This window comes from Sinocyclocheilus anshuiensis, unplaced genomic scaffold (genome assembly GCF_001515605.1).
Source record: "Sinocyclocheilus anshuiensis isolate Anshui unplaced genomic scaffold, SAMN03320099.WGS_v1.1 scaffold775, whole genome shotgun sequence".
Lineage (NCBI taxonomy): Eukaryota > Metazoa > Chordata > Actinopteri > Cypriniformes > Cyprinidae > Sinocyclocheilus > Sinocyclocheilus anshuiensis.
In genome coordinates, this window is record NW_015552614.1 from 1,542,933 (window position 1) to 1,559,367 (window position 16,435).

Sequence of the window (16,435 nt, forward strand, 5' to 3'; positions counted from 1 at the left end):
TCTGATACCAAAACCGATACAGCTTATCGATACCGGTACTTATCAATAATGTTATCGATATTATTTGGTAGAAAAACATATGATGTGAAAAGTTGTTGAAAATGTCAAGTTATTTTATTATTGCTGAACTTTAGCAACTGTATTAAAGTTCTTCAGTCAAGAGCAGTGAGTTATTTTTCTCTTTGTGTTTTATTTTAGTAATATTAAAAGAATAGTTCACCCAAAAATGAAAACTGTGTCATCATTTACTCACCCTCATGTCGTTCCAAACCTGTATGAGTTGCTTTCTTAACATAAAAGAAGATATTTTGAAGATTGCTGGTAATCAAACAGTTGGTGGTTGCCATTGACTTCCATGGTATTTTTTTCCTACCCACCAACCAACTGAGGGTGAGTAAATGATGACAGAATTTTCATTTTTGGGTGAACTATCCCTTTAATGGGTATTTACATTCAGCTGCTAGTCTATCAGAAGCTGGTGTGTGGTGGTGGTGGTGGTTGATGTTTGACTGTACAACATGCCCAGCAGGTGGCGATTAAAGTTCATTAATTTTACAGCCCAGTTTACACACACACACACACACACACACACACACACACACACACATATATATATATATATATATATATATACACAGTCAATATTTTTATTTAGTTCCGTTTCTTGCCATCACTGGGGCAGAAACTGCTCACAGCAGCTTTAAATATGAAGCTAATATGCAAAATAGACTACTTATGTTATGCTACCTCTGGGCGGTCAACTGTGTGAACTGAACTCAGTGATCAGTGTAGGCCTACTGAAATTATGCTACAGGCAGCGGTGATATCGCAGTCTGAGCTATAAATCGCCCTTTTGGTTCTCAACAAAATATGTACATTTCCCAAAGCAGTGTCATATCACTCATACAGAAAAGTGCATAATATAAAAACTATCTAGATTGCTGTGCCGTTGGTTACCTGCCAGTCACATTGGTTCATCTGATGGTTAGTGATCCATTGGCTGACGTCGCCAAGAGGCGTCATCATTTTGAATATTATTTAAATATTTAGTTCCATATTTACAATTTAGATATAGCGCTAAATTCAAATAAAATGTTTGAAAAAATGTTTATTAATCATTTGACCTAAATCCAGGTCTATTGTTTTCTGCATGCATTATTTTTGTCCATGGGTTCATTAATAAAATGATTCAGTCCACAGTATTCCATTATACATGCCATAATAAATAATAGGACTGAAATCAAACATCGGTCTCCGTCAAAAATGCATAAACGTCTGAACAATTTATTCCAGTTTTACAATGCCAGTTGATGCTCCTTGTTATATTAACCTTAACTTTGTAACTGGAGCTACTGTTTACAAAGCACAGTAACCAAATGTATGTTCCATAAGGGTTAATCTTTTCATTTTCAAGAGTTGAAATGCCATATAATGGCTGATCTTTTCATTTTATTGTCACTGGTTCAAACTACGGTCCATAACTCCTTTATTTCTCTGTGCTGGACAACAACACATTAAAGGTGGCACAGCCTCTGTCCTGCATTTGACAGTCTTTTTGCATTGCCAGCTGTCTGTTCTTCTACAGTTTCAGCTTCTTTGTCATGTCATATCTTGGAAGATGTGGTCTTATGGGATCTGATCAATCACACAGGGTTATGTCAGTCTGATGACTGCTGATCCAATTATCTGTCTCCATTTCACACATCACAGCTCAGCTCATTTCCAAAAAATATATAAGTAGCAGACACAAAAAAATCCTTCATTATCTCTCTGCTAGTGTGAAGAAATTTCTGCACAATTCTAACATCATTTATTATTATCTTGGAAACATTTATTATAGTATCATTCATATAACAGTTCACAGCACAAATCTCTTTCCTTGTTTTGTTCAAAAATATGCAATATATTTTTTAAATATATTGCTACATCTGTTCAAGCATGCAGTATATGGAACAATATTAAAAATATATCTAGTCTTTCTCCAATTATTTATTTTCACATTACAGTAGTTTTTCCTAATTAATAAAGTTTTACACAGAAAGTAAAGAATGCCTTTTGAAAAATATGTTTTTCCCCCCCACACAAAACAGTGTTGCTGTCTGTTAATGTGATTTACTGCACACTGTCGCTTCTTTTTCTCATTTAGTTGACTCATCCTCTTAATGTCTGTTCTGAGAGCCATAATAGTGGCAAACGTGTGTTGAAAGTTAAGTGTGTGTCAAACATAACAGTCTAGGATGGACAAAATGCATGGGCAATAAGGGCCATTGACATTCACTTCCTTTTTTTTTCATTTTGTGAGTAAAACTGATCAAACTTTCTCCAACAACAACCAATGATATTGTAGTTGTGCATTTGTAATAGCAATAGTTCACCCAACACTAAAATGTAAAAAAAAAAAAATTATATATATATATATATATATATATATAATGTGTTAATTGTTTTTTTTTTCAGTGCACATACATAGAGAAAGAGTTTCAATGCAAAATATTGACTGCTGCTTTTGTGTTGGTGATTACAACTGCCAACTTCTAACAAATTCAAACTCGCTGCTATCAGCAAAGCGTACGCTCCATGTTGCTCACCCTTACAGAACAAAAATATATGGGAATATACTGCAAAATATAATGTGATATATTACATAATAAATTTCCATATATGGGAAACTAGTGCTTATATTTTTCAATATACTGCAATATATGCATTGACCATGTATGGCTATATATTGATACATACAGTATAAAAATATTTAGAAATGAAGACAAAAATAGCATTACAGGTAATATTCATAAAGCTTTATTCTTTACTGAGCACATACAGTATATTGCACATACATGTTCCCATATAAATGTGAATGTATGTACACACATTTATACAGACATTCACAGAATGAGTTACAGCAGATTTCTAGTTCCCAGCATGCTTTGCTTCTGACTGTTACAGGAGAGTAAATCATAAAATGAAGTGTTATTTCATGTGTTTTGCTCAATATTAATATAGTAGGAGATCTGTTAGTGTTTAATGTTCTATTATTTTGGAACTTAAAATGGTTTCTGGTATGTCTGAGTTTGTGGGGTTGCCACTGTGCTGAAGAGAAAAGCCTGTGGTTAGGTTGACGACTTGCTTAACACCAATAAAACTATATATTACTTTATTGAAAAAGTTATGGCTGTGCACTCTTATTTAAAAAGTAATGGCTGATAGACTCTTCGCTAAATGCTTTAATACATGCAGGTGTGCTTGTGCTGTTGTTAACTAGCTACATATGAAAATATGAAACATATATAATGTAAATAATTATAAAATATAAAAAAATATATTATATGTCTATTTATGTGTGTAAATACTGCATGAGTAAATATGTGCATTATATTTATACACATGCAGTACCATATCTTATCACATGGACATCTACAGTATATGTTATGAAGTGTTTTACTGAATATAAAATTACATATATTAGAATTAAATATATTGTCACATATTTTTCAATATATGAAAGTGGCAATTCCTTATGTATTATTCATTAGAAGTAATATATTAACACAATATATTATTCTGTATATTTTCAATAAATCATTTAATATACTGATCATTCATATATAAGGAAAAAAAAATGTTTGCGTAAGGGTTCTCTGGAGGAAACACTTCTGATGTACGCAATAAACGTCACAGTAAACATGCATCGCACCGTTATCACTATCACCGCTGTAACCAGACTCTGGAAAGGCCAATCCGCCAATCACCAGGCCATATAAAAAAAAAAAAGAAGAAGTGTCATTGTCACTCACGACAGCACCAATTATCGATTTTCAGTTTAGTGTGCTAAGTGCCTGGTTACCTCTACATGCTCTTATTGGCAGCCCAGAGACAGTCCAGCAAATCCCTGCTGGTTCACAGATTGGCCCTAATGTATTTTTAATGGCACTGGATGCCTCCTTCATGCTTTAGATCAGTGCCTTAGCTCTTATTGGCACATTGATTCTGTGGAACAAATTGCTGTCTCCCTCTCAGGCCACAACAAACATGCATTTTCTCCACATGAGAACAGCTGAAGGATGCATAGCCACTTATAATTGTCCCCTGCTATCAAGAACAGCACTGATGAGTGAGCAAATGTGATCGCACAGTCTAATTTACTAAGCAGGGAAGGCTTGCAGCTTTAATAATAAGGCCACTGCAGACCACCTACTGATACATCCACCAAGTGTCTAGGGAAAATATCATAGTAAATTATGCAAAGATGTGTTTTCCAGAGACCAGCATCCAAACAAATGATAGAATAATAAGATAGAATAATAAGATGTCCAGCTGGTCAAAATCCATATCAGACCGTTTTACTGTTATCTTATTTTAAGCCAATGTTCTCATCACGCTCCATTGCTTCATTAGCTGAACGCTTATCTTCAGCTTTACCTGAGTTATGACAGATGTGAATATTTGAGCAGGTAGATTTTGTTGTTGTTGTTGTAGTAGGCTAGTTGTTTTTTTTTATCATTATCGGTCTGCTATTAAGATATTAAGAGAGCAGGAACCTCAAATGATCTGAATATGTTATTGCTGGGGCAGTCCCAGATAACAAAAACATGTTGTAGGAACATTTTGCTAACGTTATGAAAACATTATTTCTGAATGTTCTCTGAACATTCAAAACATCCAGTTATTTAAATGTAAAAAAAATTATTATTTTTTTTTTCTTGGTTATGTGAATATTAGAGAAAATCTTAAGGGAACATTCCATTTTATCATTTTGCAAACATTATGGGAAAGTTACTTTTGAAAGTTGTCTAAACCATATGAAACTTGTAAGTATTAATATTGTGTCAAATTACAATTATTTATCATCTGTGATATTGTTTCCTGTTTTACAGGAATTTCAAAATAACCTGTTTTCATTATGTAGTTACTTTAAGCCACAATAAAAACAAAAAAAATGTCCAATTCAGAAATGTCAACCTTATTCATCATAGAAGAGATGAATTTGTCTGAAAGGCTAAAATGCATTTAACTGAATAACTTCCGCAACACCATACACAAAAAGTGAGTGTCATGTCATATGAAAATTAATTCATTTCAGAAATGTAAAACATGTTCATCATACAGTAGTTATATTCAAGTCTGAAATTTATTTGAAAGGTTTTTGATAATTAAATATAGAAATGAATAGGAACAAGAGTGTCATGTAATTGACCCTAAACAATCCTTTGGTCTTTATGATTGTGAGAAAAGGACAATGATCCCATGTACATCACCAGTATCACAGAGATCACAGAGCACTTCTTTTGTGTGGCCAGATCAAAATTAAAAACATGTTTAAGTGATGATTCATGTTAAAAAAATCAATATATGAGTTGAAGCTGTAGCTTAGTGATAAATGCTTATGCTTCAGGGTAAGTTGAATTGTTCTCATTCCCCAGTAGTTTCTTTTTTCTTTCCCGATAAAAGTGAACTGTTTTTAGAGGGATGCATCATGGAATCTCCAATCTGTTCATCTGCAAACAAAATCAGATTTAATGCTGTTTTGGAGCACAAGGAGAAACAACACAGCCTCCCAAGGTTTCACTTCAGTCTGTTTTTTTTTTTGTTTTTTTTGACAGCTGTGTTGGTAGTAGCCATCTGCCATCCTGTAGCATTACGCAGGAGAATCTGTTGTACAAGCTTCCAAGAAAAGCTTTGCTTTGCTGCCCTACCCAGCAATGTGGATTGCACTATTGCCTCTTGAGGCATTTATTTAATCTGTCCAGAGGACAGATGGCACACTTCAGTTCACTGCGGTCACCCTCTGTTGAATAGACTAGAGCTGGTGTACACACAAGGCGGGTTAGCGTAAAGTGCTATGGGTACAAATACAAAAATGCAATGAAAGGAAAAGTCACACAAATACATTATTATTTATTACAGTTTAAAACTCAGGGAAAAGTTAAATGCTGATCCTTATATGAGAAACGTCAGCATGAAACGCTGTTCACAAATTATTGCCAAATTTACACTGAAAAGTTGAGACAGAAGTGCTTCTGAAGTGGCATTTAGGTGTCACGGACTGTAATAAATGCATATACACAGCAATTACAACTGTATACATTGACACTAGGGGCTTAGGTATGTCTGAGCAGGCGTAATTTAGACTGGCTTTTATGCAGCATTGCACTATTACACTAAATTTTGAACATTCGGCTGTGTAAAGAAGCCTTATTTAACTTCTGTAATCTGACGCATTTTGTGAAAATCTTATTCATTAAGAAAAAACATGGTACGGGACTTGATTTTGTCTATCAGTAATTGGTATTGTGAAATGTGGGTGTTACAAACCAGAATGAAACCGGGTTTTTGAAAAATAAGAAATGCTGTTCACGAACTATTGCCAAATTCACACTGCAAAGGTGGCACAGAAAAGTGGCAGAAGGTGTCTTTACACAGACTGTTAATTTTTACACCGAGTGTAAAAAAGCCTAATGCTGCTCTGAGGTGATATAAATAGATTTTCTCTTTTTCTGAGGTAAAACAAGTTATTATAAACTACTGTTCAAACATTTGGGGTATTTTTTTTTTATGAAATTAATGTTTTTATTCCACAAAAATGCATTACATTGATCAAAAGTGACAGTAAAGGTTTTGTTACAAAAAAAAATCCTATTTCAAATGAATGCTGTTCTTTCGAACTTTCTATTCATCAAAGAATCCTGAATAAAAAGGTATCATTACAAATATTTTAACAGCACAACTTAAAAAAAAAAATTTTGATTTAAAAAAAAATGTTTCTTGAGCAGCAAATCAACATATTAGAATGATTTCTGAAGGATCGTGTGACACTGAAGACTGGAGTAATGGCTGCTGAAAATTCAGCTTTGCATCAATTACATGTATTTAAATTAAATGTATTCAAATCGAAAACAGTTATTTCAAATAATGATATTTCACAATATTACTATTTATACAGTTTTTTTTGGTCAAATAAATGCAGCCTGGTGAGCAAGTTTTGAACATGTTGATGAATGATATACCAAACTTTCACAATCACTATAGTGTGACATACGCAATAGTGATTCACCATATGACTGTTGTTTTCTGTGTTTCCATAATGACTGGAAGACAGTGGAGTGCCTGAGATGATTACGATTGTCATGTGTTTTCAATGCTGGATCCATAGGGATGGCTTTATGACTCAACATCCTGCCTGCTGGTGATGACCTTCATAAGGATACAGGTAAACAATTACTGCTTACTGCAATGAATTAGGTAAGTTAGCAACATGCTATTCCCAGCAGACAGTGGGGGAGGTATTTGCTAAAGGATGAGTCTAATCAATTCATTATGGTGGTTGCCAAAAAGCAGTGCCAAATGGGATGGTGGCTGCCAAAGGTGATTGTTTTGTGCTGAAAGAGGAGTTGACTCAATTTTTAATTTTACAAATGCAATGGGTAATTTTGTTTTATGTATTGTATCTAGGGATTGGATTTTACATACAGCCATCATAGCTCAGTTCTGAAATAGCTCAAAGGTAAATAATTGAACATTCAGAAAAGTGGCTTTCCATTATATTGTTTTATTGTTCAATATATTGTTTTCCACATCATTGAACATATAGGCTATTAGCATAATACATTGCATAAACTGCTCACAGTTTACACTTGAGCAACATTAAACTTGACTTACATCCTGATCCTGCGCTGTTTATAATTTATAAATTATATATGCACTACGTTCAAAAGTTTGGTGGCTGGTAAGACTTTTTGATGTTTTTTAATCTCGTATGCTCACCAAGACTGATCAAAATAAAAAGTATTGTGAGATATTTACTGCAATTTAAAATAACTGGTTTCTATTTTAATATATTGTAAAAATGCAATTTATTTCTGTGATGGAAAGCTGAATTTTCAGTGTGTGAAGAAGGTGCTTTGCAGAACACTTCCTGGATGTGGTAAATGTCCTTGATGTTGAAAACAAATGATGGCTCAACTCATAAATGCAATATGGTGCACGATCAATGTTTATTCACAAGGAGTTGAACAAATCCACAGTGCTCGTATGCACAGTGAATACTATATACAAAAAAAAAAAAATGTAGCAAAAGAAATAGATACACTATTATCAATTTACCTTTTACATACCGACATACACATAAACACCACAGTAGTAAAGCAAAATAAATCATTAAATAAAGTTTAAAGATTCTTCCAATATAAAATTAACATTCATACACAAAAACAAATGGTTTGTTATGGACGGGAAGATGAACAGGTGGATAATTTGAATAAATGCCGAGTGAGCGTACACCCGCTCAAATAACGGAATATGGAGGGGAAATGGGAATGTGTCTGACCAGTGATGATCAGCCCTCAGAGTTAGGTCCCCACTTCACACTGTGATACATTGTTTTTCATGATTCTTTGATGAATAGTTCAAAACAACAGCATTTATTAGAAATAGTTTTAATTTAAATAGAATTTAAAGCATTCTTGGTGAATAAAAGTGATAATTTCTTTTTTTTTTTTTTAAATCTTACTGACCCCCAAACTTTGTCTTAAAAAGTACAAAAAAAAAAAAAATTAAACAAAATCCTTTACAATTATATAGACTTACAGATTATCTTTTCCTTTTCACTACTAGTTATAGCACGAAAAACATGCATGAACATAATAGGATGTTCAAAGATATAGTACTTACTGAAATATATAATATTCAAATGTGGAAAGATGTTAATAAAACATCTTGTACACAACAAGACACCTGTTAGTGTCTTGTAACATACATGTACCTCAGAAAAGTGTTCAAAGATCCTTAGCTAGTCTAAAGAACTTTAGTAGACAGGACCATATTGCTAAAAAAAATAATTAATTTATAATATCTGCACTACATTATCACTACAAGTCCAAATAAAATATAAATAAAAAAAAAATGTCTGAACACTATTTTGGAATCTTTAGAGTCCATGTTTTTATGACAACCACAAGTGACTATTGATACTATAGCATGGAGTGATGGCTAATGAAAATTGAGCTTCCCTTTTGAAAGGGAACTCGCGCTGCATCCCCTAGAGAGCGCTATGGGGAATGCCTCCGGCATGACCAGTGTCTGAAGCATGAGTCTAAACACGACAATGAACTTGACATTGGCAGGCATTTTCAGAGTGATAGAATCTGTTGTTTCAACTAGCATGCTTGTGCTAGTGGGGCCTCCATCCTCAGAGATCCGTCACGCAGTGGTGCTGAGTTGTTATGCTTTCTGAGTCTTCTTGGCCACTGTTTTTAGGAAGGGTTATCTATGAGCCCAGCTATAGGCTAGCACGTGCGAGTTGTAGGATCTCTGTAAGCCTCCTTGCAGTATGTCCTAAATATGTGACATAGTTAGGTCTCCTTTCATCTTAGAGAATCGTCATGTTGAGACCTCCAATCCTAGAGCTCAGCCAGGCAGTTTGCTGCCTGTTTTTAGGCCCTTTGTGAGCCTCCCTGGCTACTACGAGCCTTGTCAGGCTAGGACAGCATCTGTGTGTTGTAGACTGTCTGTGAGCCTCCTTACAAGATGTCCAGAGCGTGGGGCGTAGTTAGCCCTCCTCTCGCTTTTAGAGAGTCATCATGCCAAGGCCTCCGCTCCTAGAGCTCGGCCATCTACTGCGAGCGTTGTCAGGCCTCCTCTCGCTATAGAGAGTTATCTTCTTTGAGGCCTCCGTTCACCAGCGCTCCGCTAGAACAGCATCTGTGAAGTGTAGGCTCTCTGTGAGCCTCCTTACAAGATGTCCTGAGCATGGGGCGTAGTTATGCTTCCTCTAGTTTTAGAATGTCGTCATGATGAAACGCGCTGACTGTTTCGTGCCTTCTCTAAAATCCATGTTTATGGTAAGAGCACGCGCTGACTGCTCCGTGCCTTTTCTAAAATCCATGCTTATGGTAAGGGCACACGCCGGGTGCTTCATGACCTTTCTATCTGTGTTAGACCCCAGTTTGCTCTTAAACAGAGCAGGTTTGCCAAGTTGACTAGGCTCTCTGTGAGCCTCCTTGGATACTGCAAGTGTTTTTAGGCCTCCAATTGTTGAGGCCTCCACTCCTCAGAGCTCTGATCAGAGAGTAATGTGAGTAGTAGGCTCCTTGTGAGCCTCCTTACAAGATATCCTGAGTGTGCGGCATTGTTATCTCTCCTCTCTATTTGGAGAGTCATTCATACTTCTTGTATTATGAGATTATGATCTTCTAGAGCTCGGATAAGCGGTAGGGTAGTATACTAAGTTGTTAGGCTCTCTGGGAGCCTCCTTGGCTACTGACATTAGTGTGGAGTGTTGCTAGGCCACCTCTCATTTAAGAGGTGTTGTATTTAGGCTTCCACTCTGCAGACATTCACGGGTTAGTTAGCTCTGAGTGTTAGGCTCTCTGTGAGCCTCCTTGGACACTGGCCTGAATAAGAACTTAGTTAGGCTTCCTCTCTCCTGTTAAGACCTCCATTCTTGAGAAGCTCTGGTCTATGATCGCATTGCTGGTGCAAGGGTGAGGACTCCTTTGAGTCTTTGACTTAGCTCATCCAATAAGGCACTCATCCCTTCAGCATGACGGCATGGGTATACCGTTGCCCATAGCGCCCTCTATCATGGCTTGACTGAAGACCACATCAACCATCGGTGTGTCCTTGAATATACAGTGTTTGTAAGTGTGGGTGAGAGAATACTTTTTAAATCAACACACTGAGGAAGCATGGCGGTGGGTTTGTATTCTCTTGTTTAAAAGAAAGGGTCTGCTGAGATCATCATAACATATGATACACAATCAAAGGGAGGAAACTGTACTCTGCTGAGAGTGTAAAGTTAGATGAAAAGCAAATTGACTTGAAGACTAAAATACAGAATTAATTCATCTCTAGGGTGGCTTTTGATTGGGGAACGAGCCTTTGTTGCCACCTGATCGAGATCAGCCTCTATGGGGCAATTTTCAACATTGTGAGAGTTGCATAAAACCCACTTCCATTCGCAGGAAACTTCGGGACATTTGAGAATTACATGAACCGATCTAGTGACAGGAAACGTGGTATAAAAATAAATAAGTGATGGATGCAGGTTTGAAGATTCTGGCAGCTAATGGTCTGTGCAGTTCTGTTTGTTTTGATGCTCCCTTATCAAGTCCTTCCGTTGGGACGTGTTTATTTCCATTTCTGCATGTATTATATTTCGCCCCCCCCATGCATCCACTCCCAATTAGTATGATGTATCTTTGTTATCTAATGATCTGTGCTGCTTCAAGTGATAATAATGGCTGGGCAGATTGCTTGTCTGACATATTCGCTGTATAACATCCATTTTTCACCTTCAGTGACCTTTTCTTTTGTATCCACTATTTATAATATTTAACAGCACTATTATTTTCTTTTAGCAGATGAAAAAGAAGACAAGATTTAGATTAACACAGGAGGATGAATCTGGGCCATATCTTAATACAAGAATGTCATTGAATATCATAGAATAATATTAATGTGGGGTGGGCGGTATGATCAAAATCTTACAACGGGGTATGAATGTTTTTATTTGTTGACAATTATTTTTGCTGGAAATGACAAAAAAGAAACAAATAGCACATGCTCACCAAAATTGGACTAAAAAAAGAGATTAGAAATAGTTTGATTGGTCTGATGAATCTCGATCTCTGTTGCGACATGTAGGGTCAGAATTTGGCGTAAACAACATGAAAGAATGGATCCATTCTGCCTTGTATCAATGGTTAAGGCTGCTTCTGGTGGTGCAATGGTGTGGGGGATTTTTTTTGACACACTTTGGGCCCCTTATTACCAATCGAACATTGTCTAAATGCCACAGCCTACCTAAGTATTGTTGTAAACCATGTCTTGTGATGGCTACTTCCACAGGATAACGCACCATGTCACTAAGCTCAAATCATCTCAAACTGGTTTCTTGAACATGACATTGAGTTCACTATAATCTAATGGTATTCACAGTCACCAGATCTCCATCCAGCAGCACCTTTGGGATGTGGAGGAACGGTAGATTCATCATAGATGTGCAGATGCTATTATGTCAATATGGACCAAAATCTCTGAGGATTGTTTCCAGCACCTTGTTGAATCTATCCCATAAAGAGTAAAGGCAGTTCTGAAGACAAAAGTTGGTCCAAACCCAGTACTAGCAAAGTGTACCTATTAAACTTATTAATGATTTTAGTTACATCTATGACTGCACATTAATTGATTTGTATAATAATGCAAAATTATACATGTTTGCCTAACAACACCCCTTAAAAACAAACTCTTCATCTTTCTTAATTTTTCTAACATGTAAACGAAAGTCATGCCCAATGACAGCTGTGCAAACATATCTACCGCGGTATAAATATTAGTAAATTTCCATCAAATCACCCAACCACCCAGAACAGCCACTCAGAACACCTAACTAACCACTTAGCAACAGCCTGGCAACATGGCAGTGAGTTCTGTGTAAAGAAGTACCACTCTCATTCTCTTCGGAAAAACGTAAATGTCTAGTTCTCACTTTTTTTATCTCCCCGATTCTAATTATAAAAAAACATGACATGCATTTGTTCTGATCCGGTAGGTCCACGGTGGCTTACTGTCACCATATTTCCTGTTATCACAGATAATTTCTCTTGCAGAGAGGAGGGTAGCGTTGATGACTGCAGCGGAGTTCGGCTTGCCTGGGGCTGCTTGGCAAACATTACAGTGCACAGTCATCTATAACATTTACAGGGTTCATCGCTCATGAAAACCAATCAAAAAATATTTCTGGCAGCGGAAGTCATTTTCACCCCCTCTGATGGAATCAATGAGGTTTGCATTTACATTTTCAGGGGAAATGCGATTCTTGGTGCGAGACAGCTCAAAGTGACCTGGTGGCAGTCAAAAAAAAAAAAAAAGCAGCTTTAGAAAACACTTTCAGTGATATATTAGAATTTTGTCCATATAAACCGACCGTAATTTTATTGACCCTTAAGCCTTTTGTTTTTGTGATAAGGTTTCCTCTCTCTCTGTTTCTCTCTCTTTCTATAGGAAATGTAACAACACAACCGCAGGGCATTATATTAGTAGCAGGAAGTTGGCATGGCTCCGCTTTAAATTAATCACATTAGTGCTAAGAACAGATGGATTTCGCTTACAGCACAGACAGATAGAAAAAGACAGATTTGTGTCTTATATTATCTTATATTAATTTTTTTTTTAAAGTCATTTCAAATTGTTAATTATATCTTGATGTCAAATAGCCAGAGATACTGAGCTTGAGTTATGCTGACAGCATCCTGCAACAGCCTCTGATTTCAAAAGGATATGCTCATCAAAATGTGATCTAATGAACCCCAACTAACCAAAATAGCCAGAGAAAAGATGCTGGATGAAGAATGAACACCTAATACCTTGTAGACTGAAAATTTCAGCATCAGCATTTTCATGTGATTAATATGGCATGCTGAGTTCAAGAATATCTTCAGATGGTTATAAATCCACTCTTTAAAAGTGCTTATAACATAAATAACATTTAAGTATCTTATTTAAGAGTGGTTAAGGCCTCTTAAATTCATATGATTATGCTGTGGCATTGTCATATATAGGCTACTCTACCTCAACAGAAGTTGAAAAAAGTCACTGTAAAAGAAGAGCTGTTACTGTATCAAATTAGTTTACTGATCATCCATTTTTGTGCATAATACCACAGTTTTCAGATAATAGACAAGATAATAGGGCACCATTAGCATCACCTTCACTCTAAAAATGATTCAGGTGACCGGTTACCAAAACATACATAAATGCATGGTTGCAAGTAAAAAATTCTAATTTAATAAGTTGCAAACATTATTTTGTTGAATTCAGTTGACATAATAATGTTGCTCATTACATTAACTTAATATTGTGTGTAATTTAAACTCAAATTTCTGTGTTAATTTAATTTCTTTAAAAATTAAAGGGGTCATATGATGTTGCTAAAAAGAACATTATTTTGTGTATTTGGTGTAATGAAATGTGTTTATGCGGTTTAAGGTTAAAAAAACACATTATTTTCCACATACTGTACATTATTGTTTCTCCTCTATGCCCCGCCTTTCTGAAACGCATCAATTTTTTACAAAGCTCATCGGTTTCAAAAGCGAGGTGTGCTCTGATTGGCCAGCTATCCAGTGTGTTGTGATTGGCCGAATACCTCAATCATGTGACGGAAATGTTACGCCCCTTACCATACTGTGATGCCGTGTCCCGGAGCGACGAGACAAAAACATTAAACCCATTATAAACTAGGCATTTGTTGCATCCAGTGGGGACATAATTACGGATTATAATGACTTATACTGTCTTTTGCCGCATAAACGTAAAACCATGTCTGCATTTGTGATCGGAGAAATGACAAAACAACAAGTGCTACTCTACACTGCTCAAAACTCGTTTGAGACTTTAGTCTTTGCAACTTTAGGGATCTTATCTATGCACGAACAGCTTGTAACACTCCAAAGAGAAAGGAAAATTTGAACTTTAAGTTGAAGGAACTCAATAAAATTGTCTTGTTAACTTCGGAATTTGGGTAGTGGATTTCTAGTTCCCAGCATGCTTTGCATAGGACTGGATAAGGAGAGCAAATGTTGAAATTAAGTGTTATGTGTTTTTTAAGTGAATGGAAAGACCTGTTATTGTTTAATGCTGTTATGTTTGACATTTAAAAGAGTTTCTGTTATGTTGAAGATTTTGTGGTTACCATTGTGCTGAAGAGACTCTATTGGCAATCACTGTGCTTATTCCAGTGACAAATAAAATCTTACTTGTTCATTAAACATACATGCTAAGTTACATTTAGCATGTACTATGATAGCTGTGGATTTGATCTGAAAAAAAGATCATATAAATTGGTTCCAGGTCCACAAATCCATTACTTAGAGAAACTACATTTTTTTTGAGTAATCAATTTAGAAATATGTGTTTATGTTACAAATGATTAAGTTCTTCTAACTCAGTGTAGTTTGTTGGTTGAAGAATTTAATTTAATTAGAAGTTGTCATAACTCCAAAAAAAAAAACTGATGTAAACTGTTGTTAATTTTTTTTTTTTTTTTTTTTTTGAGCTCACAAATTATTTTTTTAGAATGTACAAAAAGCACAACGTGATTTAGACATATAGGACATGTTCCTGGACCATCAGTCTTTGTTATCCTAGTTGGAGTAGTCTTGACTAGCCAAACTTTTGACTCAATTTTGCAACTTATTCGGGGCTAGAGCTGCCCATTTGGGAAAAAATGTCTCTAGCTAAGGAGAAATATCTGAGCACAGTGTGTGATGTTGTTGAGATCTCTTCTAACACTTTAAAGGAGACCATTGTGAGATTGTTAGAGTTTTTGTCTCAGGAGACAAGTTTGAGGAGCAGGAGACTCAAGCAAAAATCTCCATTCGATCTTAAAGTAACCTCATTTCTGTCTAGGAGAAATATTTGAGATGTTAAAGAGATCTCACTTTTGATTTTTCTTTCCTATGGGCTATCCTATAAGCCCATAGGAAAGAATTTGTGAACATAACTGAAGCTAGTAGGTCAAATGACAACGACGAATGTAGTACATCTGGATTCCATTCATACTACACATTCATATATAAATGTATTTTTTAACAGTTGTGAAGTAATTACTTTTTCAAAAGAAGTACCTACAATACTCAGAGAGTATCTGAATAGAGTTTGTGATGCTGGCACTGCAGTTCCCCTTCGGGAACTCGAGCTGCGTCGGAAAACGCTAGGGGAATGCCTTCAGCGATACCAAGCTCTGAATCATATGTGTAATCAGTCGAATCGATGGGCGAGACGTCAGAGGCGGGTGACGTCATGACCAGGAAGCTTTAAAAGCACGTGAGGTGCAGCCGGCGCTAGCTTTCTGTCATTCAGCAAAGCTCTCTGTGTGTGTCGGTCACGATTTATGTTCTGTGAGTCTTATTTATTGTTGTCTGTCCAAAAAAAGTTGCACAAGCATTCAAAGTATAAGCTCCAGCAGAAAAAAAAGATATCTAAGCAAAAGACAAAAAAGGAGAGTATTGAGACGCATTATGAGCCGACGCATTGTGAGCAGTTGCCACTGTGTTTGCTTCGCTCCCGGAAGGCTCTCTTTGAGGAGGGAGCCTTCACCAGCGTTCCTCACGGTGCTGGCCCCGCTTCCGCCAGGGCGGAGCGGCAGCTACGCTCGTTGGGTTCGCAGCTGGATCTGGTGGAGGGAATGGAGATGGGCGAGTTCCTATCTTCTTCCTCACCTGCCAGATCCACTGCCCGCTCGCTGGGATCGGAAGCCCGTTCTGCGGCTACTTCCCCCCGGAGAGCGGGCTCGGCGCTTCTCCTATCTTCCTCCGAGGAGGTTGATGTGGAGAGCGTCGAGGATTCGCCCCCTCAATCCCCACAATATGAGGAGCTAATGGAGGTAGTTACTCGTGCGGTTGCCAAGCTGAGCATCGAGTGGCCCGCAAACAGACTG

General features: G+C 36.6%; 1 protein-coding gene across 1 annotated transcript in view; it reads right to left on the reverse strand.

The window, feature by feature from the left end:
- Positions 1-988, reverse strand: part of LOC107665937 (eukaryotic translation initiation factor 3 subunit F-like) — a 16,642-nt gene extending 15,654 nt beyond the window's left edge. The window contains exon 1 of the mRNA XM_016456999.1: positions 958-988. Within this exon, the coding sequence (XP_016312485.1) occupies positions 958-978 (21 nt within the window). The 5' untranslated portion in view covers positions 979-988. The remainder of the gene's footprint in view (positions 1-957) is intronic.
- Positions 989-16,435: the final 15,447 nt, after the last annotated feature.